Source organism: Mustela nivalis (genome assembly GCF_964662115.1).
Source record: "Mustela nivalis genome assembly, chromosome: X".
NCBI classification, from domain to species: Eukaryota; Metazoa; Chordata; class Mammalia; order Carnivora; family Mustelidae; genus Mustela; species Mustela nivalis.
The window spans coordinates 19,932,423-19,959,742 of record NC_139040.1 but is presented as its reverse complement, the minus strand read 5'-3'; the positions used below and the strand labels follow the sequence as shown (position 1 = coordinate 19,959,742).

Genomic DNA, 27,320 nt, shown 5'->3' with positions numbered 1-27,320 from the left:
AATCATGGACTTTCCAGTATCTAAAACTGTGAGAAATAAATCTGTGTTGTTCATAAGATACCTAGTCTGTGATACTCTATTATAGCAGCCCAAAGGGACTGAGACAGTTTCAAAGTACAATTGTAAGTACAAAGCACAAGTTCTGATGTTAAGATGAAAAAACTACTCATGATTAAGTCAAACAACTTCAGAGCCTGACCACCTTAATGGTTATTAAAGATCACAAAGGTACTTTGCCAGTCTCTGAAGTTCAAGAAATTAGTAAAATATACATAGTGAGCTTATTACTGTGCTGGAAGAAAGACTGCAAGATGCACTTGGTAAAGCTCTCAGTCTGTAGGCCAAGTAATCAGGCTTCCATGTAAGAAGCAAAGCAATGCTCCCACTAACATGATAAAATCTAACAGCTTTTACATGAATAACTCCTGAGGCACTTTACCAATACAAATTTTATTAAAAAAATAAGTAATAACATCAAACTGTTCAGCAAATCTATATTCAATGTAACCAAAATAAACAAACACCAAAATAAAAAAAATATACATCTATATATATATGGGCAAGAAACAAGTGCATTTTTTGGTCCCAATATTTTCTGAATATATTATCTTTATCCAAAGGAATTACATTAATGGCTAAGAAGATATGTATTAGATGTACAGAAACATAACTTTAAAATTTATTTTAAGGTCTGTAGGAAGTGTTTTTTTTGCCAATTCTTTATGTCTTTAAACTCATAATCACTAAGATAATGATAGTCCCAAGACAGAGGATGTAGTAATGTCTAACGGTCTGAATAATTACCCAAATCTAGAAGCTATCAATAGGTAGCTACATGAAATTTGTAGAGAATTCTAAAGAATTTCTTGAGGTTCTTAAAAACAAAACAAAACAAAACAAAACAAAACAAAACAAACACAAAACAAAAGTTTTAAAAAGAGGAGAGATAAAAGTGGACATAACAAAACACACATTAATAAATTTGGTGAAGGACAACATAAAACCAAGATAAAATTAAACTTTAAAAAATCTGAATATTAGTATTGCTGAAAACTCCTAGGATTAATACTGGATAAAATTTCAAATGACGGTACAAATAACTATAACTTTGGAACTGTAATTTTCAAAACTTGTTTTCCAAGAACATGAAAGTAACCTTGGTTCCCTACACAACCAGTTTTTATATTCCTTGGACTGCATGCATACTAGACAAATATTAAAGGGCAGCAGCCAAAATGATTAAACTTCAACTTGGATGTTGAAGCACAGATTTGATGGGTCTTTCTTAGTTAGAATGAACCCATAAATATAAGTTCAAGAACCAAAGCCTCCAGGGGGAAGTTGTGCTCAATTTGGCGGGCCTTGAGGTCATCTCTGGCCAAATTAGCATCAGCCTTATGGGAGGCCAGTCATGAAGGAAGGGACTCTCCCCAAGGTCTGATTTCTTAAGGCCACAATCTAGAGGAGGTCTCACAGTCAAATAATTCACATTCCTTGGAAAGAGAGAACAGGCATCAGTTGTGTCCATCGAAGGGGGACACTGACCAGGAGTATCCTGGACATTTTTTGAAATTTCTGTGTTGCTTCTGCATCTGAAAAATACGAAAAATAGAACAATGACAGACAAGGAAAGAGGAAAAAGACAGCTATCTGACCTAAAAATGAAATTAAGAAACCAGACAAAACAGACAAAGAAAATGAATAGCCATGTCATTTGGAATGCAATATTCTGAAGGCAAGTACAGCAGAGAAAAACACAAATTATTTTAAGCAAAGCAAAAAAAGACCATAGCAACAAAAGTTATTTTTGGAGAAAGCCAACTGGAGAAAAAAGCATATGTTAAGATATGTTAACCTGACACAAAGATAAGGTGGAATAAGAATCTAGTGCCATCTGAAAGCTGAAAAGAGCTGAATCAGAGCTAGTGTCATGAACTTGGCTGTTTAACCGCCTTCGTGTGAGAAAACACTTCAGAAGTTTGAACTTAGGAAACTGCCTTTGTGTAAGAAAACACTTCAGAACTTTGAACTTAGGAAATTCCAACTTGTCTTGCACCAGGTTGCACGAGCTCCATAGAGCAGGAATCTATTTCAACAAGCGGCTTTAAAAACAAAAACAAAAACAAAATACTTTAATATTTTTCATTTCTATTAATGATACATTTTAAAATGCAACAGTGCTAAAATACATCAAAGAAAAATGCACTAAATGAAAATTAAACTTACTCAGAAGTGGGTTCAGAATTGGGTTCAGAATTGGGTTCAGAAGTTGAGGTACTTTCGGGAACTGAAATTAGAAGTGTTTTACGTTTAAAATGGTATAGATAATGAGTAAGACTATTAACTTAATAAAGAAGAGCCCATATTGTGGCTGATCAAGAATACTGGAATAAATATCAGAAATTCCCAGAGAGGAAGACAAATGATAAGAGACTCTTAATCTCAGGAAACAAACTGAGGGTTGCCGGCGGGGAAGGGGGTGGGAGAGATGGGGTGGCTGGGCAATGGACACTGGGGAGAGAATGTGCTATGGTGAATGCTGTGAATTGTGTAAGATTGATGAATTACAGACCTGTACCCTGAAACAAATAATACAATTTATGTTACTAAAAAAAAAGAAATTCAAAGTAACACAATTATATATACATACCATTCTCTATTATAACTTGGCAAGTATGAGTTTTGCGTTGACACAAGTGTTTAGCCATACGGTCTAAAGCAGAAGAATCAGTTAGGAAGTCACATTTAAGGCACACTAGAGTAATGCCCCTATGAAGATAAAAAGAAAGCAAAGATTTTTTATCTTTTATGAAAGTCCATCTAGAAGTTCAATTATTATTTTTCCATGTAACAACTCTTGATTTGGTTTTTATGTGTCATGACCATCTATTTCCAATTTTGTTATATAAACCTGATTTACCTGAAATGGGACTCTAGAAAATGACAGAGCCATGTTTAAGTTATGCTAACAGTCAGTGCTTTGTAAACTGTTTCCTCTCATATTGGTTGCTAAAAGACAGGAGTTAAGAGACCTAAAACCCAGCTGTGGCTCCACTAACAATTTGTATAGCTTGTGCAAGTCACATTCTTTCTGTGCCTTTGTCCATTTGGAAAGCAAGGATATAATATTCATTCAATATACATTTTTTTAAAAGATTTTATTTATTTATTTGACAGAGAGAGATTACAAATAGGCAGAGAGGCAGGCAGAGAGAGAGGGGAAAGCAGGCTCCCCGCTAAGCAGAGACCCTGACGTGGGGCTCAATCCCAGGACCCTGAGACCATGACCTGAGCTGAAGGCAGAGGCCTAACCCACTGAGCCACCCAGGCGCCCCTCAATATACATTTTTTAAAAGATTTTATTTATTTGACAGAGAGAGTGAGTAAGGGAGAGAACAAGCAGAGGGAGCAGCAGAGGGAGAGAGAAAAGCAGGCTCTCCGCTGAGCAGAGAGCCTGATGTGGGGCTCAATCTCAGGACCCTGGGATCATGACCTGAGCCTAAGACAGACGCTTTGCCTAGCTGACTGAGCCACCCAGGAGCCCCTCAATATACATTTTCTGAGGACCTTCTTTACACACTCCATACTCTTTGGTGTTGTGAATACAACAGTGAACAAAAAAGAGGGTAAACTCTGTGGAGCCTATAACCTGGTATCTTATTTTAGTGGTGATAAAATTAGAAAAAAATGGGAAGGTTTTAAAAATTAATCATGTACTTTAATTATTGTTATTATCTGTCAGTTAACAAGCATAACCATGCTTTTACAGTCACTGGATACTTGGATAGGAATAAAAACCAGTAGCCTACTTTAGATTGACTTCCCCACTGTGGATTTAGTCTTTTTCTTTTTTAAGATTTATTTATTTTAAAAGAGATTAGGGGTAGGGGTAGAGGGAGAGAATCTTTCAAGCAGACTGCCACGCTGAGCCACCCGCTGAGGAGGACTCAATCCCAAGATCCATGAGATCATGACCTAAGCTGAAACCAAGGGTTGGATGTTTAACTGACTGAGCCACCCAGGTGCTCCTACTGCAGCTCCAGTCTTAACAGCCCGCTGTATATGTATACCTGGCTGTCATGCTGGCACATCAAAAATGATCTTCATATGCTAAAATTGTACTTTCCTCCCCACCCCTGAAAACCATTCTTCCTAACTAATCTCTCTGATGATGTCATGCTCCCAACCAAAGGCTCAAACTTACCTTTTTAAAAAAGTATTTCAAATATTTTATCATATTAACAATTTATTGAGCACTTAACTCTGTGCTGGGCTGAGGGTTTTAGACATATCATCTAAATCTTACAACAAACCAAAGAGGTAGATATTAAAATTATTCCTTTTTTATAAAGGACTGGATTGGGTTTAATAATCTACCAAGGCCAAAATTAGATTGAAGTGAGTCCTTTGATTCCAGAGTCCATCTTCTTCTTTTTTTTTTTTTAAAGATTTTATTTATTTATTTGGCAGACAGAGATCACAAGTAGGCAGAGAGGCAGACAGAGAGGGGGAAGCAGGCTCCCCGATGAGCAGAGAGTCTGATACGGGGCTTGATCCCAGGACGCTGAGATCATGACCTTAGCTGAAGGCAGAGGCTTAACCCACTGAGCCACCCAGGCACCCCAGAGTCCATGTTCTTAAACAGTGTGATAAACTTCATCACCTTAACCCAGATTCTTAATAAATCAATCTTAACTACCATAATAGTCTTAAACAGTCCATGTGTCTCAGGTAGCAACATTTTACCTCCTATATCCTTCACATTGATCTTCCTTGATTCTACACAAAACACCAAGAATTTCTCCAAAGGGTCTAAACTCCCTAGCTTAGTTTTCAAGGATTCCACAATCCATATCTGAGCTCAAAACTATTCCCCCAGACTTTGATCTTAATACTACGTTACATAAACTTCATGCTCCATCTAAACTGCACTACTGGTATTTCACTGCGTATGGCTTTTGCTCTTTCCTTTCTGTACTTTTACTTACACTATTTCCTCCAACTAGAATGCCCTTGTGATTCTTCTAGTAGAAGTCTCTCCTCCCTGTGAAATCAGTAACTAACACAGCACTTATTATGAGTCTTCTTATATGACTGTAGTTACTTATATTCACACCTTATCATAAATTGTACATTCCTTGAAGGTTGGTACCAAGCCTTCTTCATCACTGTCAACTTAAGGGGAACTGCTACATTGTGTTGCAAGTAATAGGTGCATGATAAATAAAAAATGAACATTGTATTTTAACAAAACAGTAATCACAAAATTTACTGTTTTATAGAATTATAAATATGCTAAGCCCCATACACAGAAATTAATCAACTTTCTATTTATTTATTTTTATTTATTTATTTTTAAAGATTTTATTTATTTATTTGACAGAGAGAAATCACAAGTAGATGGAGAGGCAGGCAGAGAGAGAGAGGGAAGCAGGCTCTCTGCTCAGCAGAGAGCCCGATGCGGGACTCGATCCCAGGACTCTGAGATCATGACCTGAGCCGAAGGCAGCGGCTTAGCCCACTGAGCCACCCAGGCGCCCAATCAACTTTCTATTTAAATATGAGGCCCACCCAAGTTAAGAAAAAAGCATCTCTGCTCTTTAAAGTCATAGAATCAATTCAAGAATCAAGCACCAAGCACACAACTGAGCTTGACAACAGTGAGGTAAAAATCAAATTAAATTCTCTAATCTTTATAATTAATAAATCCTTTTCATTCTTATAAAATTTTTCAGTAAAATTCTACTTCCTCGAATTTAGTAATATTTTAAAAATAGCACAATTATATTTTTACAATAGAATCAAACTTTCCTCTGCCTATGAGCTGTTGGTCCAACACCATCCACATATGTAATTTTCAACATATATACTAATTTACTCAAAATATTTACAGAAAGCCTACCATGTGTCAGGCACTATTCAATGCTCAGTAAAACATCTGGCATAGACAAATATCCAAACCATACACATTCTAGTGAGAAGACACAGATGATAAACAAAACAGTGAAGTATATACAACATGCTGGAAAGTAAAAACTGAAGAAAAATAAACCAATAAAGGGAGATAGGGACTGGTGGGAATGGGGCCCTGGGGAAAGAATGCTATTTTATTTTATTTTTTAAAGATTTATTTATTTATTTGACAGACAGAAATCACAAGGAGGCAGAGAGGCAGGTAGAGAGAGAAGAGGAAGCCGGCTCCCTGCTGAGCAGAGAGCCCGATGTGGGGCTCGATCCCAGGACTCCAGGATCATGACCTGAGCTGAAGGCAGAGGCTTTAACCCACTGAGCCACCCAGGTGCCCCAAGAATGCTATTTTAAATGGAGTGGTCAAAGAAAGCCTCATTTGGGGCGCCTGGGTGGCTCAGTGGGTTAAGGCCGCTGCCTTCGGCTCAGGTCATGATCCCAGGGTCCTGGGATCGAGCCCCGCATCGGGCTGTCTGCTCTGCAGGGAGCCTGCTTCCTCTCCTCCTCTCTCTCTGCCTGCTCTCTGCCTACTTGTGATCTCTGTCTGTCAAATAAATAAATAAAATCTTAAAAAAAAAAAAAAGAAAGCCTCATTCACTGCAGTAGAGACTTGAAGGAGGTGAGAGAGCTAGCCATGCAGGTATCTAGGGAAAAGTCAATAAAGCAGAAAGAATAATAGACACAAAGATCCTGAGATCTATCATCCCTTCCTCCACTTTCCCACTAAGCCAAAGCATCAAAATAAGTAACTGGCTAAATTTAAGTCTTTGTCTTAGCCTGGTGCTACCAAGATCTTGGCACTGCAATTTCAAATAGCAATGACAATGTGAGCAAAATAATTAAAACAAAGGAATATGAAGTCAAAAGAAATCAGAAGAATGTGGGAAAAAATGATGCTTAGTGGGTTCTGAGCCAATGGTGTGTAGTATAATCAAACGTTAACCATCAATGCCTAGAAATGTTCATCAGCAATTCCTTTTGTAAACAGGTTGTGCACTCTTATTTCAAAATTTTAAAAACCCTAAGAATTATGAAGGCTATATATTGATCAAAACCAGTGTTATTCAACTTACTAGATATCTTAAACATCTTTTTAATCTTCAAATATTGTTGGAGAGCCTTATTTTTTTATTTTATAATGCAAATCCATGAAAGTTTCATCTTAATGCCTAATACCACTGAAACAAAGTTAGCCAGAAAACATAGGTTTACTTCCTCTTTGATCTATGATATAATTAATAGAACTGTCTTATGTCTGGTAGTAACCATTCATTTTCCAAACTACATACTTAAGCATCAGGTTAAAAGGAAGTTACTGTAATTTTTCAAAAGAGAGAATGGAAAAGATCAACTAGTTACCTGAGAGTTCCAGAATGCTTCTTAAAAATATAAAACCGTTTAGTCGGATGGTTGCTATGAGAGCTGGAGAGACAACAGACAAATGAGATTTTATTATACAATAAATCATAATAATTTTATGACCATATTTCCAAGTCCATATTTAGTTTATTAGTTTTGATTAAAAGGTCATGATCTAAATTATTAAATTCTATTCTTCTGTTTTAATTCAAGTTTTTTATCTTACTTTTCATTTTATCTATATATTTTCTAACAACATATTTCCCTGAGAATATTCTTAAGTGATTGGTACCCTCACCATTATACAAAAAACCAAAATCTTCTCAAAGTTAAATAAGCAAAGAGCATCAACTTAAATCTTTACAACTATTAAGAGTTGAAAACAATTTAAAAGGTATTTGCTAATAATGCATATTGCTCTAATATAAATTGTTATGAATAACTATCACTTTCTTATCTTTTTTTTATCACTTTCTTATCTTAATATACTTAGCAAGTGGGGAGATCTGAATGATCCTTGAAGTAAATGCTACTTGGGCTAAATTACATTACCTTTACCTACCATCAGTAAAAGGAAACATTTAAAGAACCTTTTGCAATTATTAGGAGAGCCTTTAGGGAAAGCAAAGCAGAACTCATGAGTTAAAACAACACTTCTTCTATGCACAAAACATCAACAACAAAAAAACACTAACCAAATTTTGCAGCCAATGGCAATAGCTTTTATACCCCCATCTATTTTTATATTTTCAAAAGACTTATTTATTTGAGAGAGAGAGAGTGTGTGTGTGCATGAGCAGGGGGAGGAGCAGAGGAAGAGGGAGAGAGGATCCTCAGGCAGACTCCCTGCTGAGTGTGGAGCCTGGCATGAGGTTTGATCCCAGGACCCTGAGATCATAGCCTGAGCTAAAATCAAGAGTCGACCACTTAACTTACTGAGCCACCCAGGTATCCCTATACTACTCCCTTTTAAATTGATAAGGAAAGCTTTCCTATATTAGAAAGTCAGGCAGGATTAGCCAGGACTGGCATAGCACAGTATTACTCAAAAGTGTGGTTCAAAACAGCATCCATATCACCGGGGAACTCATCAGAAATACAAAGTCTCAGGTCCCACTCTAGACCTGCTGAATTAATTGCTGGCAGTGAGACCCAGAAATCAGTTTCAACAAGTTTTTGTGGTGATTCATATGCAAGCTAAAGTTTGAGAAACACTAGCTGCCCTAGCTTGCACCGACAGACCCAATCCAGCCAACACACCAGGTCAATGATTATCATTAGACAAAAGCTAACTATCACCAGCATACCATGGATGCATCGGAAAAAAATGATACTGGCTAGCAATAATCCCATGAAAATAGCTGCAGAATAGGTACCATGCCGAGTACAAAGAACTGCTCTCTCAAGTAGATAAGACAGACACATTTAATATAAGGCAGAAGAGTGAATGGTATAGAACTCAAAGGAAGGAATGATTCCTATGAGTGGCTGTGGTGATCAGATTCTTCACAGAAGAAGGTAAACTGAGAGGGAGGGAGAGGGGCAGTCCAAGGAATAACAAAGAATAAGGAAAACCACTTTAGAGACTGAATATGAAACAAACGATATGAATATGAAACAAACTATATGTTTGGGGAAATTAATTTGGGGGGCCTGACTTGTTACAGAGTTGGTGTGGACTGGGAATAAAGGTACTCAGCCTCTAAGAAAGTAAGACTCTGTAGGTACAGAGCTCAAGTCTACAACAAAAGTCCACACTGGGTCAGGGTGTACCAGTCAGGGGGAGGTACCTGAGGCAACAAAGTAAGCAAGATGCCACTGAATTAGAGGGAAGGCAAAGGCCCTTAGAAAAGTAGAAGTAGATACTTCCAGTTCTTTATGAGGCTAATAATAAATAAGTGCTCCATGTGTGTGATGACAATGCAGTAGAAGGTTGGGCCTCACTGGAAATTAGGAAAAGGTTATAAAGGAAGTCTGAGGCCAACGGGAATATTTTGGGATAGTATGGTATTGAAGGCCTAGAAGACAGTTGAAGAAGCTATGGAAAATGTGAAGCAGGAGGACAGAATGACCATGGGTTTAAGAATCATAAAAATATTTTCCAATTTAATGTCCTATAATTTAGGGGCAGAATTAAAGCTCCATTGGAGTAGCCATGTGTTTGGCACAGAATAAAAGACCAGCATTTGTGATTGTTGTCAAAATACCAACATTATTCACAGAACTAGAAAAAAATTATCCAAAAGTTTGTATGGAACCGCAAAATATATCCAATAGCCAAAGCAATCTTCAAGTTATGAGACTGATGCACTCACTACCTACTGCGCTAAGGAGGCACCTCAGCCAAAGCAATCTTAAAAAAGAACAAAGCACAGGCATCACAATTATAGATTTCAAGATATACTAGAAAGCTGGAGTGATCAACACAGTATGGTATTAGGACAAAACAGATACATAGATCAATGAACAAAACTGAGAGTCCAGAAATAAACCCATACTTCCATGGTCAATTAATCTATGACAAATGACACAAGAATATACAATGGGGGAAAAGACAGTGTCTTTGAAAAATGGTACTACAAAAACTGGACAGCTACATACAAAAGAATGAAACTGGACCAATTTCCTACACCATACACAAAAATAAACTCAAAGTGGATTAAAGATCTAATGTGAGGCCTTGCAACCATAAAACTCCTTGAAGAAAATATAGGCAGTAATTTCTTTGACAACAGCTGTAGAAACATTTTTCTAGATATGGCTCCTCAGGTAAGGGAAACAAAAGCAAAATTAAACTACTGGGACTATACCAAAATAGAAAAGTTTTTTTTTTTTTTTTAAGTAGGCTCCACGCCCAGTGTGGAAACCAGCACAGAGCCTGAATTCACCACCCTGAGATCAAGACCTGAGCTGACACCAAGAGTCTGAAGCCCAGCTGACAGAGCCACCAGCTGCCCTCAAAATAAAAAGCCTTTGCACAGCCAAGGAAACCATCAGCAAAACAAAAAGGCATCCTACTAAATGGGGGAAGAAATTTGCAAATGTTATCTCTGCTTCTCCCTCTGCCCCTCCCCTGCCCAGCCTGTGCTCTGTCTCGGCTGTCTCTCAAATAAGTAAATAAAATCTTTAAAAAGAGTACGCTTATCTTGATGAACACTGAACAATGTACAGAATTGTTGAATCATTATATTGTACACTTGAAGCTAATGTAACTGTATGTTAATTATACTTCAATTTGCAAAATATGAGCATTCTTCCCAGCAGTATACTGAGAGAAAGATTTTCTGGGGCCTGGTTTAGAGCAACCAAGGTATAGAAAGAACTGCAGTAGTTGGGAGGCAGAGTGGTAAATTGCAGAATGTGGACATTCAGGAAGCCGTTATGAATGGTGGCATATCAAGAGAGCACCAAAATCTTCAGAAACTTAAGGACAGAAGACATGTACAGACATTTCTCCAAAGAATACATCCAGATGGCTAACAGGCACATGAAAAGATGCTCAGCATCACTCATTATCAGGAAAATGCAAATCAAAACTGCAATGAGAGATCACCTCACACCTGTCGGAATGACTAAGATCAAAAACTCAAGAAACAACAAGTATTGATAAGATGATGTAGAAAAAGGAACCCTCATGCACTGTTGGTGGGATGCAAACTGGTGCAGCCACTGTGGAAAACAAGATGGAGGTTCCTCAAAAGTTAAAAACTGAACTACCCTAGGACCCAATAATTGCATTACTGGGGTTTTACCCAAAACATGCAAAACATTAAATCAAAGGGATACATGCACTGCTATGTTATTATAGCATTATTTATAATAGTCAAACTATGGAAGCAACCCACGTGTCCAGAATGGATAAAGATGTGGGGTGTGTGTATGTGTTTATATGTATCAGCCATAAAAAGAATGAAATCTTGCCATTTGCAATGAAGTGGATGGGCTAGAGGTGATATACATAATACTAGGTGAAGTAAGTTAGAGAAAGACAAACACTGTATGATCTCACTCATGTGGAATTTAAGAAAAATGCAAATGCTTTTTTTTTCTTAAGGACCGAGAACAAACCGATGGTTATCAGAGGGGGTGCTGGGTGGAGGATGGGTGGAATAGGTGATGGGGAGTAAGAGCACACTTATCATGATGAATACTGAGTAATGCATGGAATTGCTGAATCACTATACTGTACACCCGAAACTAATGTAACCCTGTATGTCAACTATACTGGAATTTAAATGAAAAACTTAAAAGGAAAAAAAAATGTCTGAGGCAAAAAAAGAAAAGGTAATGAAATAGAGGAGTAGCCAAAAGGGAAGGAAAAAATGATGGTAACATAGTAAGAGAAGTTGAGGAGAAGATTTTCAAAAGTGAGTGATCAAAAGTATCAAATATTCTAAAGAAGTCACAGAAAAGTAAGAATGAAAACTAGTGAGTACATTTAGTGATTAGGATATGACTGAATGATAATTTTTAAAGGGGCAGCTTTAACTAATAGGTGGGGGTGATACTCAAATCACAAAGGGAAAGAAGTAGCAAATAAGAGAGTAAAAAAACCTCTTTAAAATGTTGACAGTAAAAGGAAGACAAGAAAATATGCAAAGTGAAGGCAAATCTCGTTCATCCTAAAAAAAATGTCTGAAAGTATGTGCAGGCAGAAGGAATGTGGTAGAAAGAAAGAGATGAAATGAAGATACAAAATAACTGAGTAAGGCTATAGAGAAAATGGAAGACACAAGGGGCAGGATTTGCTTTCAGAAAGTGAGAAATGTCTTTTTCTGAGATTAATGTCTGGATAAAGGGAGAAAAACTTGAGGTAGAAAAAAGTTAATCTTGGTAAAAATGAGAAGGATGACCTCTGAGTAATTAGTAGGAACAAGACTAAAAACCAAGAGACCAGAATAAAATCTAAGGGTATTGAAAATGATTTAAAAAGATGTTGTAGAAAAAAAATTAAAAAAAAATAAAAAAAGAGAAAAAAAACAAATAAAAAAAATAAAAAAAAAAGAAAGAAAAAGGTGTTGTAGATTAAAAAAAACAACAACAAAGAGGTATTTTTAAAAACAAAGAACTAAATTAAAGTTAAAAATAACAAATTCAGGGGCGCCTGGGTGGCTCAGTGGGTTAAGCAGCTGCCTTAGGGTCAGGTCATGATCCCAGAGTCCTGGGATCGAGTCCTGCATCGGGCTCTCTGCTCAGCAGGGAGCCTGCTTCCCTCTCTCTCTCTCTCTGCCTGCCTCTCTGTCTACTTGTGATCTCTGTCTGTCAAATAAACAAAACAAAACAAAACAAAACAAAACAAAAATCACAAATTCAGAGCTAATTAAATCAAGTGCAGTTGGTAGTTTGGAAAGGAACACAGCGAAAGATCGAAAAGGATAAGAGATTCATGGATAGCAAGGTTAAACATGTCTGAAGATGTAAAGGATTCTAGGATAAAGAACAAACAACATTCAAAACAGATGACCTTAAGGGTGAGGTTGATATGAAGTCAGACTGGTGCTGCTGGACTGGAAAGAAGGGTCAAGACTCTAAAAATCATTAGAATTCAAAATGAATGAATATTGTATATGAAGAGCGGAGTTGGGACCGTGATAAGGAAGGGGGTAGAACATGTAACAGAGGTCTTGTTACGATCTGCAAGATAAACCACTTTTATTGGTTATATCTTATTTCTGACTAAAAATAAATGGAACTACCTCAGTTTGAATAATCAACGTAGCATATTTATATCTGAACAATTTTATGTATTAAAAAAGTATCCTCCTTGGGACGCCTGGGTGGCTCAGTTGGTTAAGCAGCTGCCTTAGGCTCAGGTCATGATCCCAGGATACTGGGATCGAGTCCCACATCCGGCCCCTTGCTCGGCAGGGAGCCTGCTTCTCCCTCTGCCTCCGCCTGCCATTCTGTCTGCCTGTGCTCGTTCTTTCTCCCTCTCTCTCTCTGACAAATAAATAAATAAAATCTTAAAAAAAGTATCCTTCTTGAAAGAATAAAGCAAGCTGCTACTAATGAGGTCCAAATGAAAGTAATGTGGTCTCAGAAGTCCTTCTCAAGCCTACAGTACATGGTAGGCACTCAAATAATACAAATTGAATTGATGTATGAAAAGGAATTCTAATAGTAGCATCATGACTAGAATATCCCTATAGTCTCTCATTTCACATTTCATTGAATGAATGTAAAGATAAATGGCTTGAAAGACTAAAGAACAGAAAGACGGTTGAAAGGAAGGGGGAGAAGGGAGGGAGTGGTAGGGGAGAGTGCACTCATGTGAGCGCCAGTAATATTCTTAGCATCTTTGATTAACCGGGAATCTCTCAAAGTGACTGCTTTGAAGAGGATAACACTTATGTGGTTACATGTATTTATTTGATAAATATTTTGAAAACATTAAAAATTTTATGTTTGAGAATAATCACATTTTAAAGGACTTAGAAAAACAAACTCAAAAAACAAATTCACCAAACAAACCTATTCTAATTTCATTGGTCTAACTGCTCTTAAAAATTTCTGTCCCCCTAATTTCATGATTTATTACACTGGAAAAAATGTTTAATAATATCCTAGAAGTTCCCTATTAGTCAATCCTTTTAGCTCCTTGATGTGACAACTAATAGGACAACTTAAGTTTTAAAAAAACAAAACATCTTAAATGGAATGTTGATTGGTGGTACACGTGTTTAACTTACCTCACCATATGATTTATAAAGGCTTTGTTACAGTTAGTGTTGTATTTGCAAAAATTACAGTGGATATATATTGAAAAGTGGCTTGCAAAATCTTTTATTTTGGAATGACACTCAATGCACTTGTGAACTCCCCGACGACACCTTATAGAGACAGGAAAAAAAAAGATGAAAACATATCATGAAACAAAAATAATAAAGCAAACCCTTATTAATGTTTTATTAACTGAAGCTAAGATGTTTAAATTAACATCTTTAAGTAGAGACATAATTTGAAGTTGCTCAAATTTGATTTGAAACAATAAGCCAGAATAAGTGTCAAAAATTAAACAGTTAATGTTTCCCTGGAATAAAAGGGATCACATTAATCAATTCAACTATCACAAGATAGAAGCACAAAATAGATTAGTGGAATTGATAATTATACAATGAACACCAATTCCAGTTCCACTCAGCGGTTGTAAAGAGTACCTTTTAATTATCTGCTTAGCCTTTATGTCAGACAAGTGATCAGAAGTAACCACGTAAAGGACCTTTGTGATATGATAAATTATATTAAAACAAACCTTTAATATTTCATATTCAATTAGTATTACATATCAGGAATAGAAGATATTACCTTAGGTTCTTCAAAGCTATGCTGATTTTATTCTTTCTGTTGCGCTGTTTCTTTTGCTTGTAAGAGGTTTTAGTCTTGCATTTAGATGCACCTCTACCTCGCTTACTGGCATTAGGTTTAGTTGCATGAGGCTTACTTGCCTTAGATTTACTTGCATTAGATTTTGTGGGATTCTTAGCAGTTGTACTTTTAGACTTTGCAGGTGAGAGCTGAAAAGAAGAAGTGCTTGGAACGCTACTACTGGGAGATGAAGTAACTGGTTTTGAATGAAGCGGTCCAATTGAGGCTCGAATAGTAACCTATAAAAAAGAAGGCAAAATATATATACACATTTTAGAAAATTAATCCTCGCATTAATATTAAAAAGTTCACTGTGTGCCTCGACATTATAGACCACTGTTTCTTTTTAAGATTTTATTTATTTGAGAGAGAGAGAGATCACAAGTAGGCAGAGAGCTAGGCAGAGAGAGAGAGGGGAAGCAGGTTCCCTGCTAAGCAGAGAGCCCAATGCGGGGCTCAATTCCAGGACCCTGAGATCATGACCTGAGCTGAAGGCAGAGGCTTGACCCACTGAGTCACCCAGGTACCCTTAGTCCATTGGTTTTTGACAAGCGTACCAAAACAACTCAGCGGAGGAAACATTACTCTAATCAAACAAATGGTGCCAGCACAACTAGATACAAAAATTAACTCAAAATGTATCAACTGTAAGAGCTAAAACTACAACTCTTAGAAGAAAACAGGAGTAAATTTCCATGATTTGGGGTTGGGCAATGACTCCTTACATACGATAGCAAAAGCACAACCACCAAAGAAAAACATAGATTAAATGGATGTCATAAAAATTTTAGACTTTTGTATTTCAAAGGACAATGTTAAGAAATTGACAAGACAACCCACAGAATGAGAGAAAGTATTTGCAAACCAAATTTCTTTTTTTAAAAAAGATTTTATTTGTCTGAGAGAAAGCGCACGCGAGAGAGCATACAAGGAGCTGGATGCGGGACTCAATCCTAGGACCCTGGGATCATGACCTGAGCTAAAGGCAGGCACTTACCAACTGAGCCAGCCAGGCATCTGGCAAGTCGTATTTCTAATAAGGGACATGTATACAGAATATATAAGGAATGGAAAGTAGACTCAATAATACGAGCTTCAACAAAGGATGACATTCAAGGCACTATGATAGATGCTAGGGACACAAAGACAACTCACTGACTTAGTCTATAGTTAATCTAGCCGCACTCACTACAAAGGATGTGCTCCAATGTAGCATGTGTCAATTAACTCAAAAAACAATGGGTATTAGTTTTTCTTTCCAAACATAAGAATGACAAAACCTAAGGGATACCCGGGTGGCTCAGTCGGTTAAGTGTCTACTTTCGGCTCAGGTCATGATCACAGGGTCCTGGGATCGAGTCCCTCATTGAACTCCTTGCTCAGCAGGGAGCCTGCTTCTCCCTCTGCCTGTGTTCTCTTTCTCTGACAAATAAAATTAAAAAAAAAAAAAAAGAATGACAAAGCCTAAAATTAAATCTTAATGACAAGCAGAAGTTAAAAGCCAGGCAGGAATTTACTTGTATTATCACACAAAATGTTAAAATACAACATATTTTTAAAAAAATTTTTTTAAAAGATTTTATTTATTTATTTGACAGAGAGAGCTCACAAGTAGGCAGAGAGGCAGGCAGAGAGAGGGAGGGAAGCAGGCGCCCTGCCAAGCAGAGGGCTCCATCCCAGGACCCTGAGACCATGACCCAAACCGAAGGCAGAGGCTTAACCCACTGAGCCACTCAGATGCCCCTAAATACAGCATATTTAAAACTCACTTTTGTACCAGGAGGCAATCCTTCTAGCTCTTTAGGCTTTATAAAGGTCCGATGCTGGGTCTTGTGATCCAGTTTCTCTTTGCAGGTCAAAAACTGTAGTCTGCATTTTGTACAACGATGAACTCCTTTTTTCTGTTTACAAAAAAAAAAAAATTAAAAATACTATCAGAAATAATAACTTCTACCACCACAAATCCTGGAACCTGAAGTTGCTCTAAATTGTAACGGCTAAATAATTTTTAAAAAACCAGTATTTTACCATATCCCATCATAAATAATGCCAAAATATTATTTCATTTTTAAAAACACTGCTTGCATTAGTATAGTGTTTCAAAAGTATTTGTGGGGTACTTGGATGGCTCAGTCAGTAGAGCATACAACTCTTGGTCTCAGGGTTTTAAGTCTGAATCCCACATTGGGTATAGACATTTACTAAAAAAAAGAAAAAAGATCTTAAAAAAAAGTATTTCTTACCACATAGGCAATCAAAATGAAAACTGTATCAGTTACATTAAAATGTGATGAGTCCTATACCTTTGTAGCATGAAAGTTTTTTTTTTAATAACTTTTTATTTTTTATAAGAATATATTTTTATCCCCAGGGGTACAGGTCTGTGAATCACCAGGTCTACACACTTCACAGCACTCACCAAAGCACACACCCTCCCCAATGTCCATAATCCCACCCCCTTCTCCCAAACCCCCTCCCCCCAGCAACCCTCAGTTTTGTGAGATTAAGAGTCACTTATGGTTTGTCTCCCTCCCAATCTCATCTTGTTTCATTTATTCTTCTCCTACCCACTTAAGCCCCCATGTTGCATCACCACTTCCTCATATCAGGGAGATCATATGATAGTTGTCTTTCTCTGCTTGACTTATTTCGCTAAGCATGATACGCTCTAGTTCCATCCATGTTGTCGCAAATGGCAAGATTTCATTTCTTTTGATGGCTGCATAGTATTCCATTGTGTATATATACCACATCTTCTTGATCCATTCATCTGTTGATGGACATCTAGGTTCTTTCCAAAGTTTGGCTATTGTGGACATTGCTGCTATAAACATTCGGGTGCACGTGCCCCTTTGGATCACTACGTTTGTATCTTTAGGGTAAATGCCCAATAGTGCAATTGCTGGGTCATAGGGCAGTTCTATTTTCAACATTTTGAGGAACCTCCATGCTGTTTTCCAGAGTGGCTGCACCAGCTTACATTCCCACCAACAGTGTAGGAGGGTTCCCCTTTCTCCGCATCCTCGCCAGCATCTGTCATTTCCTGACTTGTTGATTTTAGCCATTCTGACTGGTGTGAGGTGATATCTCATTGTGGTTTTGATTTGTATTTCCCTGATGCCGAGTGATATGGAGCACTTTTTCATGTGTCTGTTGGCCATCTGGATGTCTTCTTTGCAGAAATGTCTGTTCATGTCCTCTGCCCATTTCTTGATTGCATTATTTGTTCTTTGGGTGTTGAGTTTGCTAAGTTCTTTATAGATTCTGGACACTAGTCCTTTATCTGATATGTCGTTTGCAAATATCTTCTCCCATTCTGTCAGTTGTCTTTTGATTTTGTTAACTGTTTCCTTTGCTGTGCAAAAGCTTTTGATCTTGATGAAATCCCAATAGTTCATTTTTGCCCTTGCTTCCCTTGCCTTTGGCGTTGTTCCTAGGAAGATGTTGCTGCGGCAGAGGTCGAAGAGGTTGCTGCTTGTGTTCTCCTCAAGGATTTTGATGGATTCCTTTCGCACATTGAGGTCCTTCATCCATTTTGAGTCTATTTTTGTGTGTGGTGTAAGGAAATGGTCCAATTTCATTTTTCTGCATGTGGCTGTCCAATTTTCCCAGCACCATTTATTGAAGAGGCTGTCTTTTTTCCATTGGACATTCTTTTCTGCTTTGTCGAAGATTAGTTGACTGTAGAGTTGAGGGTCTATTTCTGGGCTCTCTATTCTGTTCCATTGATCTATGTGTCTGTTTTTGTGCCAGTACCATGCTGTCTTGATGATGACAGCTTTATAATAGAGCTTGAAGTCCGGAATTGTGATGCCACCAACTTTGGCTTTCTTTTTCAATATCCCTTTGGCTATTCGAGGTCTTTTCTGGTTCCATATAAATTTTAGAATTATTTGTTCCATTTCTTTGAAAAAGATGGATGGTACTTTGATAGGAATTGCATTCAATGTGTAGATTGCTTTAGGTAGCATAGACATTTTCACAATATTTATTCTTCCAATCCAGGAGCATGGAACATTTTTCCATTTCTTTGTGTCTTCCTCAATTTCTTTCATGAGTACTTTATAGTTTTCTATAGGTTTATTCCTAGGTATCTTATGGTTTTGGGTGCAATTGTAAATGGGATTGACTCCTTAATTTCTCTTTCTTCTGTCTTGCTGTTGGTGTAGAGAAATGCAACTGATTTCTGTGCATTGATTTTATATCCTGACACTTTACTGAATTCCTATATAAGTTCTAGCAATTTTGGAGTGGAGTCTTTTGGGTTTTCCACATATAGTATCATATCATCTGCGAAGAGTGATAATTTGACTTCTTCTTTGCCGATTTGGATGCCTTTAATTTCCTTTTGTTGACTGATTGCTGAGGCTAGGACCTCTAGTACTATGTTGAATAGCAGTGGTGATAATGGACATCCCTGCCGTGTTCCTGACCTTAGCGGAAAAGCTTTCAGTTTTTCTCCATTGAGAATGATATTTGCGGTGGGTTTTTCATAGATGGATTTGATGATATTGAGATATGTGCCCTCTATAAACCATTCATTTCAATGTTCAAATGTATTCATTTGAATACATTTGAAGTATAAACACATGATTCCATGAAAATGAGTTATACTGTATTTTTATCCTAGAAAAGACCAAGTTATTTTTAATTTTTAAAACTTCTATTTGCTTCATAAAAAGTTGAAATTCTTATAACCAAAAAATTTAATTAAATTAATTAATTTAAATTTAAATAGACACAGGTGGCTAGTGGCTGTGATACTGAACAGCACACGTGTAGAAGTACAAATCAGAACAACTGATCCCAATCTACTGTCAGAGAACCCCTTGACTAGGTCTTCTCAGGCCTATTATTATATTATCGGTGGGAATTGGGACCCAAGAGAGCTCTAAGTCATTGGCTCACAACTAGTGGGTCTTCTAATATATATTAACAATTACAGTCTTTATGTATATGCTCTAATTAAAAATATATTTTATATTTATATGTAAATTTAGAACATACAAATGCAAAAGAATGTTTTCTCCAATGCTACATCTCCACAGGCCTGTCACTATTTCTATGTTAAGCACAAAACAGTCATTTAGGAGAAGCGAATGAGTTAAAATAAACAAAAGTAGCTAGCAGTTACTGGTGCACAGCAGGCATTTGATAAATAAAATTTCTTTAAAAATTTCAAAGCAGGGGCGCCTGGGTGGCTCAGTCAGTTAAGCATCTGCCTTCGGCTCAGGTCATGATCCCAGGGTCCGGGGATCCCTGCTCGGCAGGAAGCCTGCTTCCCCATCTCCCTCTGCCTGCCGCTCCCCCTGCTTGTGTGTGCTCTGTCAAATAAATAAATAAAATCTTTTTTAAAAATTTCAAAGCAATATGGAAATATGTTTCTATATTACTGTTTTAGGTCCATTTTTAAGACAATTTTAAAGTATGGTGCATTAGATCATATCATAGGTACAGGCAATGTAAACAGATTATTCACCTAATACATGCTTAAAAGAGAGGAGAAAGGGAAAAAGATCTCAGTCAAGAAACAGACAGCAAGGTAACAGGACAGCAAGAAAATTCCCCAGAGTACAGTCTGCAGTCTGGAAGTCTTTTCTCTGCTGGTACCTATACCTCACCTAGTTTCACGATTTTAAATAGTATCCATCCAGTTGCCTACTCCACATCACTACTTGATATCTAATAGGTATTTCAAGTCTACATGGACAAAATTGAACTCTAAATTTTCCCCTGTTCACCCTGAAAAAAAAAATCTGTTCCTTGCTTAGTCTTCCCAATATCTCAATAATGGGAACACCATTCTTGGTAGTGGCTCAGGACAAAAGAACTCGGTTACTCTTAACTCTTGTCTTTCACACCCCACATCCAGCAACCCATTAATAAAATCTGTCAGCTCTACCTTCACGATCACCTGTTCAGCCACAGTATCAGTCCAAACCACTCACCTGGACTCTAACAATAGCCTCCTGCCTTCTTGTTTCCACTCTTTCCTCCTAACAGTGTATTCTCTCCATAGTTTCCAGAGTCATCTCTCACATGCTTAAAGCTGCCAATGGCTTTCCATACCACACCAAAATCCTAACTCTGGCTCACAAAACCCTACGCCATCTGCTCTGCTCTCTACTGGTATGATCTTCTTTCCTACTACTCTTCCTCCCACTTGTTTGCCATGCTCCGGCCACACTGGCCTTCTTGCTGCTCTAGATATATGCTCACCTCACTGCCTACTTACTGTTCCCTCTCCTTGGAATGTTCTCTCCCAGATACCCACATAGCTAACCCCTTATTTACTCTGGAGAGGCTCTCTTTGCCCATCTAAAAAACAGAAATGGCTCCTTTACCTCCTAAGTCATGGCACTCACAGCCCTCACGTGTTTTCTTCCCACGGTACTTATCACCAGCTGACATACATAAACATTCAGACATAATACACATACTTTTTTTCACTACAATGCAAATTCCAGAAAGCGCAAACTTTGCTTTGCTCACTTCTGTGAAACAGTCCCTGGCATACATTAAGCACTCAATAAGTATTTGTTAAATAAATAGTGAGGCAGACAGCAAGAGACTGACAGAGCGTGCACAAGAGAAGCAGGCACAATTTAACTAGTTGAAAATGTCTGCCATTTCATTGAATGAGCATTTACGCAGCACCCTGGGATGGGAGACATTAAGCTACTATTCCCTTAGTTGGACTCAAGTCTTGCATATCTTAATGCATGTATGCTTGAGATGTGGTAAGGAGGATAATATAGTACATCTTTAAATAATACGACATTCAACCAAAAAATTGGTGATCTGTTTCAAGGATAGAGAATAACTTGTTTCATTTGAACTTCCTGACAAACACACTGTATTGTTTGCGTGATCTGAAGAATTCTGAAGGCTAATTCTGACTATCTGTAACATCTGCTTTGAGACTTAGCTTCAGTAAAGGATATGACTCTAGTAAAACCTTGGGCTTTAAGTCTATTTTTGGCTTTGCGCTTTATTAGAGAATATGACACTGGGCAAGTAACTTATTCTCTCTAAATCTTTGTTTCCTCATCGATGAATTGAAAATGACCACATACCTATTTTATAGGGTGGCTGAGAGGACTAAAACAAAATAATGGAAGTAAAAACACTGTGACTGTCATACTGCACGTGATTAGTATATTTTTACTTTTGATTTTTTTAAAGATCTAGTAAGAATACTCGACATATCTAAGGTCCCTCATCCTTTCTTAAAAGTTGTGCGAACTGTATTTGTTAGCTCTAAAATCACTTCAGACATGATAATATATTCCTTTTAGGAAAAGGTTACAACTAAAGTCTTTAAAAAGAATAAAGTGAGCCATATATTCAATAATTCCTAATATTTAAAATCATACTTACATTATCTCAATTACAAGTATAATCTTGCTCAGTGACAGTTTTTGAGTCTTCTGTGAACAACTATGTAAACTGCAAGTGCTTTGAAAAATGCTTGATGATCCTTCTGATTCAGAGAGTCTTTCCTTGGGGCACCTAGGTGGCTCAGTGGTTAAGCTTCTGCCTTTGGTTCAGGTCATGATCTCAGGGTCCTAGGATTGAGCCCCACATCGGGCTCTCTGCTCAGCGAGGAGCCTGCTTTCCCCCTCTCCCACTGTCTGCCTCTCTGCTTACTTGTGATCTCTCTGTCGAATAAATAAAATCTTTAAAAAAAAATAGAGTCTTTCCTCTGTTGTCCTCTGTTGACTGCTGACCGCCTAACTCTTAGGTACTCCAAACTCAAAAACTGGGCACCAATGTTGTGTCAGTAGTCCTCAAGACTACTCCCAGAACTTGTAGGACTTAGAAGTTGTTAAACTCATAGATAACGATTTATTATAGTGAAAGGATACAGAGCAGGATTAAAGGGCATTGGGTGGAGTCTGGAGGATACTAGCACCAGTTTCCAAGCACCCTTTCCCAGTGGAGTTGCCCAGTACATGACTACATGACTCAGTCAAACCCCCAGCAACTAACTGCAGCAACATGTATCAAGTGCTTTTTACCAGGAAAGCTCTCTTGAGTCTAAGAGGCCAGAGGTTTGTTTTGTTTTGTTTTGTTAACAAGGTTTAGTCACCAAATCTTCAGTCTCCCAGAGGAAAAGCAGGTGTTCACCATAATCGTACTTTTGGTACAGATGATCCAGAAAAGCTGGTAAAATTTGGCTTAGGTTCCAGACATGAAAAACCCTCATCAATTAATAACAAAGGCTTGGTTTCCAGGAGTTAGCCAAGGGCCAATTATGGAAGTATGCAAGTACTTATGAAAATGTACAGGATTTGAATAACTCACACCTGCTGGGTTAACTCTTCCTTATACACCTGGCAAATGAAGACATACAATTCAGGGTATGAAGAGTGACTACAGATCAGGTAAACCACTTTTAAGAGACACAGTCCCCATACCAGGTCCACCCACCTCTTTCTTACCTTTCTAAGGATACTATTACTCTGTTACATCTATACCTCACTCTGGAGCTTAGGAAAGCACGGCAGAAAGCACTGTGTTAAAAGCTTCATAATGAAGTAGTTAGAGCTGTTTTATATCTCATTCTTTCTTTCAAAATCAAAGGTCAAAAGATGGAATAAAGAACCGAGACCAGCATTTTCCAAACTATTTCTCAAGAAATGTTAATAGGTATTGTGCAAATAAATGGTTAAGTAAGTATTGGGGACAGTCTATACAATATCCCTTCCTTGGAGATTTATGAGGTTTTCCAGCATTTTAAAAGCTCTAATCTTAAAATTTAAAAAAAAACCTGTTAATTTTATAAATCTATCCATTTACTGAATTTCTTTTCCCAGGAGCAATTTTAGAGTGGGACATCTATTAACATCTGATGGAAAAGCGTTGGGAAACTCCAGAATAGAAAGATTTTACCTGAGGTTCTTTAAGGGTGAGATGTCATGCCAGCATGTTGGAACCATCCCAGTCATAACATAGGTGATTCTGAACATACTTGGATATTCTAATTTTGTAAATTTTTTTCAATTAACAAGTTGATTTCATGATCATCTAATGACTAGAACTGAAAACCATGTTAGCACCAATGCTGAGTAAATTGGCCATGACAATGCAATCAATAATAAGAAAATGTAATGAGCTGAGGAGACAAAACTTGATTACATAATCATATTTAGTAAACTCACTGACTTCTAATTTTGGCAAAGGTACCGCTGCTCTTTCAAACACTCAAGAATAGGCTTACTGTTTCATCATAGTTTTCAGCCTAACTAAAGGATGGTCTAATTGTGTCAGGAAAAGACCCAGCAAGGATAAAATGAGAATTCAAGAGAAAGGGGCAAGCACTAACACTGGTATTCCAGAAACTACATAGCAGAACTGGCAAAAATCAACCAGAAACAAGTTATAACCTAAATGTAGCTCTTTGGCATAGTTCACATATTTAGAAATAAGTGTCATTGCTGTTTTCTTTGTCACTTGCTGCTACAAAAGACCATTCTGGGTTGCTAATAACAACCACATGTCTTTTCATAATGAAAAGTAAGTTATAAAGTGGAAGAGGAGGAAAAAAGAAGAATGAGTCCTCAGTCTTAATCTCTAGTTCCAACACCTCCTCTTTCTTGCTCTTGATTAACTACCTTCAAAATCATTCCCATTTTCACCACTCTTAGAGCCCTGAAATAGTCAACTTAAATATTTCATCCATCTTTCCTCTTCCCTTCCACTCCAGGGTTCCTATTTCTACCTAAGCTTCTGAATCTTCACTAGTCAAGAGCCTCATCACCACTGGGAGGCAGACAAAGAAAAGAAGTGGAAGTTTCACAAGTCATTCAGCATAAATTGTAAATTAATTGTGTCATTTGGAATCACTTAACTTTCCTTTTAGAACAAATCTAACCAATGCTCAAAGTTTTATATATCTACCTTTTTACTAAGACAAAATGAGCAAATAACTGCTAAATCTCACCTGATGCTTCATGTAATGATTCATGTAGGGAGTTGCCATTCTACTAACTTTGAGGCAAAATGGACATAGCAAGTTCTTAGTGTTTTCATGAGATGCTCTAAAATGACTTTCTACATCAGAAAATGATGATGATCTAAACTGGCACACCTAGAAATACAAAGAGGGTTTAGTTTAACTTCAAAGTTCATAACTGAAACATGATTACATCAAAGTAGCAATGTCAAGTCATTCGTTTAAGAGGAATATCATGCACTACTAATTCAGCTCTGTTGCCTATACAACCAAGAATTCTAGCACTGGAAATAATAACTATAATCCTTGAAACAGAAAAGTTATCTTTTGAAGTTTAGGGATATATTCCTAAATATAACCAGATTTCCTTCTTTTCAGGTCTACTATCCCCCCTAACTTGCTTGAATTTTCAAACTCTGACATCTCTTGTCTGAGAAAGTTTTTCCTGCTACATAAAATAGAATATTCTTTTCTTTGGATTTTAGACAGCATCCAGGCTATGGCAAGAGGCAATTTTTCTTATCTTGCTATCTAATTGGGGACCACTTCAAATTCTGGAAAAATACAAGTTCCAAAGCATTTAGCCAAGTTCCCCATAACTAACAGCATTTCCTATTTCTCTGCCATGTCTATGTTCTTCTGTACATGGTAAGAAAATCCACATATTTGTCTTCTCCAGCAGGGTATTCTGTTTGTCTAGTACAGGGGTCAGTAAACCATAGCCTCTAGTCCAAGTCCAAACCATCAACACGTATATGAGTTATATCAAAGGAGCTTCCACTATTGAAGATTTTAGTAATTCATTTTATTCTAACAGTTATTAAAAAGATCAATAGAATAATACTATTTTGTAGCACATGAAACTAAAACAAGTACCTAAGTACATGATAAAATGTATGTGTACCTGGCAAATATATGGCATTTCACCGGGTTTATGAGTATCCTTCATATGTTGCAAAAGAGCATGCTCTGTTTCAAATGATAATTCACAGATTTTGCAAATCGCTGAAAGTAGGGGAAAAAAACCACATTACCATTTTATAGATGTATAATAAATAAAAGATTAATTTTGTACATCCACAACAATAGCAATAAGTAGTAATAGTAACAGTGGCGATGGCTCCAATAGTTCCATAGTTGTTAACTCTGTAATGTTGTTCCACGGACTCTACTTATATTAGCTTACCTCTCATGCCATCATTGACAGAATACTGCTATTTTACCCCCATTTTTCAGATGAGGAACCTGAGGCACAGAAAGATTAAGTAACTTGCCTAAAATCTCACAGCTATATTAAGATGCAGAACTGGAATTTAAATCCTAGCTAACCCCAGACTCTGTGATTTTTAATTATCATTGTGGTTACTTTTCTTATGAGAGTATAAATCAAGACTAACGATTTCATGCTTGCAAACCAGAGAACCCTAACTTAGCCCCCTATACATAATGAATGCATGAGTTATGCAAAGGAAGTTTCTATGTACAAGAGGGACTTCAGTTTTAAAAAGCAACTCTATCGAAAAGTTTATATAAGTGAAAACCTGTCTTTAAACTGTGCCCTCAAATCCGAAGTCCATTTCTCATTTTTAGGTTTCTAATCAGAATTCTTAAGGATTCCTCATAGTTTAGATGACCAAAAAAAAAAATTACTGTTCAAGACTTCAATAAAATTGTGACTTACTAGAAAACTCATGGGGAGTGTGTGTACTCTCAATGTGACACTGCAGCTGGAATGGTGTGGGATACTGACGGTAACAATGCTGGCAGGTAGTGTGGTTTTCCCAGCTCTCACTGTTCTGCTTCTCAAGTTCCAAATGGTGCTTCATGTGGTTCATAAACCTGTAAGTGATTGTCAACAGGTACAAATATTCAGATTTATAATCAAGGGAAAAAACCTCTTAAATAAAGATTTGAACTTAAATGGTAAAAATGCAGTTGTAGTACTCAAAATAATATCTCCAAAGTCTTAGAGTCCTCTAGAAAAGTGTGCACTTGAAATAACCACATTTATTTGTTTGTCAGTCAGAGAGAGCAAGCAAGCAGAAGTAGGGGGAGGGGCAGGCAGAGCAAATTCGATGCGGCACTCGATCCCAGGACCCAGGGATCATGACCTGAGCCGATCCCAGGACCCAGGGATCATGACCTGAGCTGAAGGCAGACTCTTAACCGACTGAGCCATCCACTAGTCCCAATAATCACTTTCATTAAGTGGCTCAGTAAACAACTTTCTTTGCATCTTTGTTTTAAAACAATCCATTTCTACAGTTCATATGAAATACCACTAATTTGCTAGAACTCTTCATTACTTCAGATTTTAAAAAATTTTGTAAAAAGGGGCTCCTGGGTGGCTCAGTCAGTTAAGTATCTGCTTTCAGCTCAGGTCATGATCCCAGGGTCCTGGGATTAAGTCTCGAGTCAGACTCCCTGCTCAGAGGGAAGCCTGCTTCTCCCTCTTCTCCCCACTCCTTCTCTCTGTCTGTCTCTCTCTCTCAAATAAATAAATAAATAAATAAATAAAACCTTTAAAAAATTTTGTAAAGGACAACAGGCTTCTTTTCCATACACAAAGTACTATTTACATTTGAAAATAAAATCCCTACGGAAAGAAAATCTTATCACCAAAAGCACCTACACAGTCCCAAGAGAAATCTTTCAAAGATATACAATAGGT

The 27,320-nt window shown here is 37.3% G+C and overlaps 1 protein-coding gene across 4 annotated transcripts in view; it reads right to left on the bottom strand.

The window, feature by feature from the left end:
* Positions 1-434: 434 nt before the first annotated feature.
* The window catches only part of ZNF280C (zinc finger protein 280C), a 65,500-nt gene continuing 38,614 nt past the window's right edge, over positions 435-27,320 (bottom strand). For all 4 annotated transcript variants that reach the window (XM_082717699.1, XM_082717700.1, XM_082717702.1 and 1 more), the window contains 10 exons: positions 26,331-26,488; positions 25,554-25,654; positions 24,638-24,784; positions 16,461-16,592; positions 14,632-14,930; positions 14,016-14,156; positions 7,327-7,389; positions 2,651-2,769; positions 2,227-2,287; positions 435-2,102 (listed from right to left, as the gene is read on the bottom strand). In XM_082717699.1, coding sequence (XP_082573825.1) covers positions 2,087-2,102; positions 2,227-2,287; positions 2,651-2,769; positions 7,327-7,389; positions 14,016-14,156; positions 14,632-14,930; positions 16,461-16,592; positions 24,638-24,784; positions 25,554-25,654; positions 26,331-26,488 — 1,237 coding nt within the window. In that variant the 3' untranslated portion in view covers positions 435-2,086. The remainder of the gene's footprint in view (positions 2,103-2,226; positions 2,288-2,650; positions 2,770-7,326; positions 7,390-14,015; positions 14,157-14,631; positions 14,931-16,460; positions 16,593-24,637; positions 24,785-25,553; positions 25,655-26,330; positions 26,489-27,320) is intronic.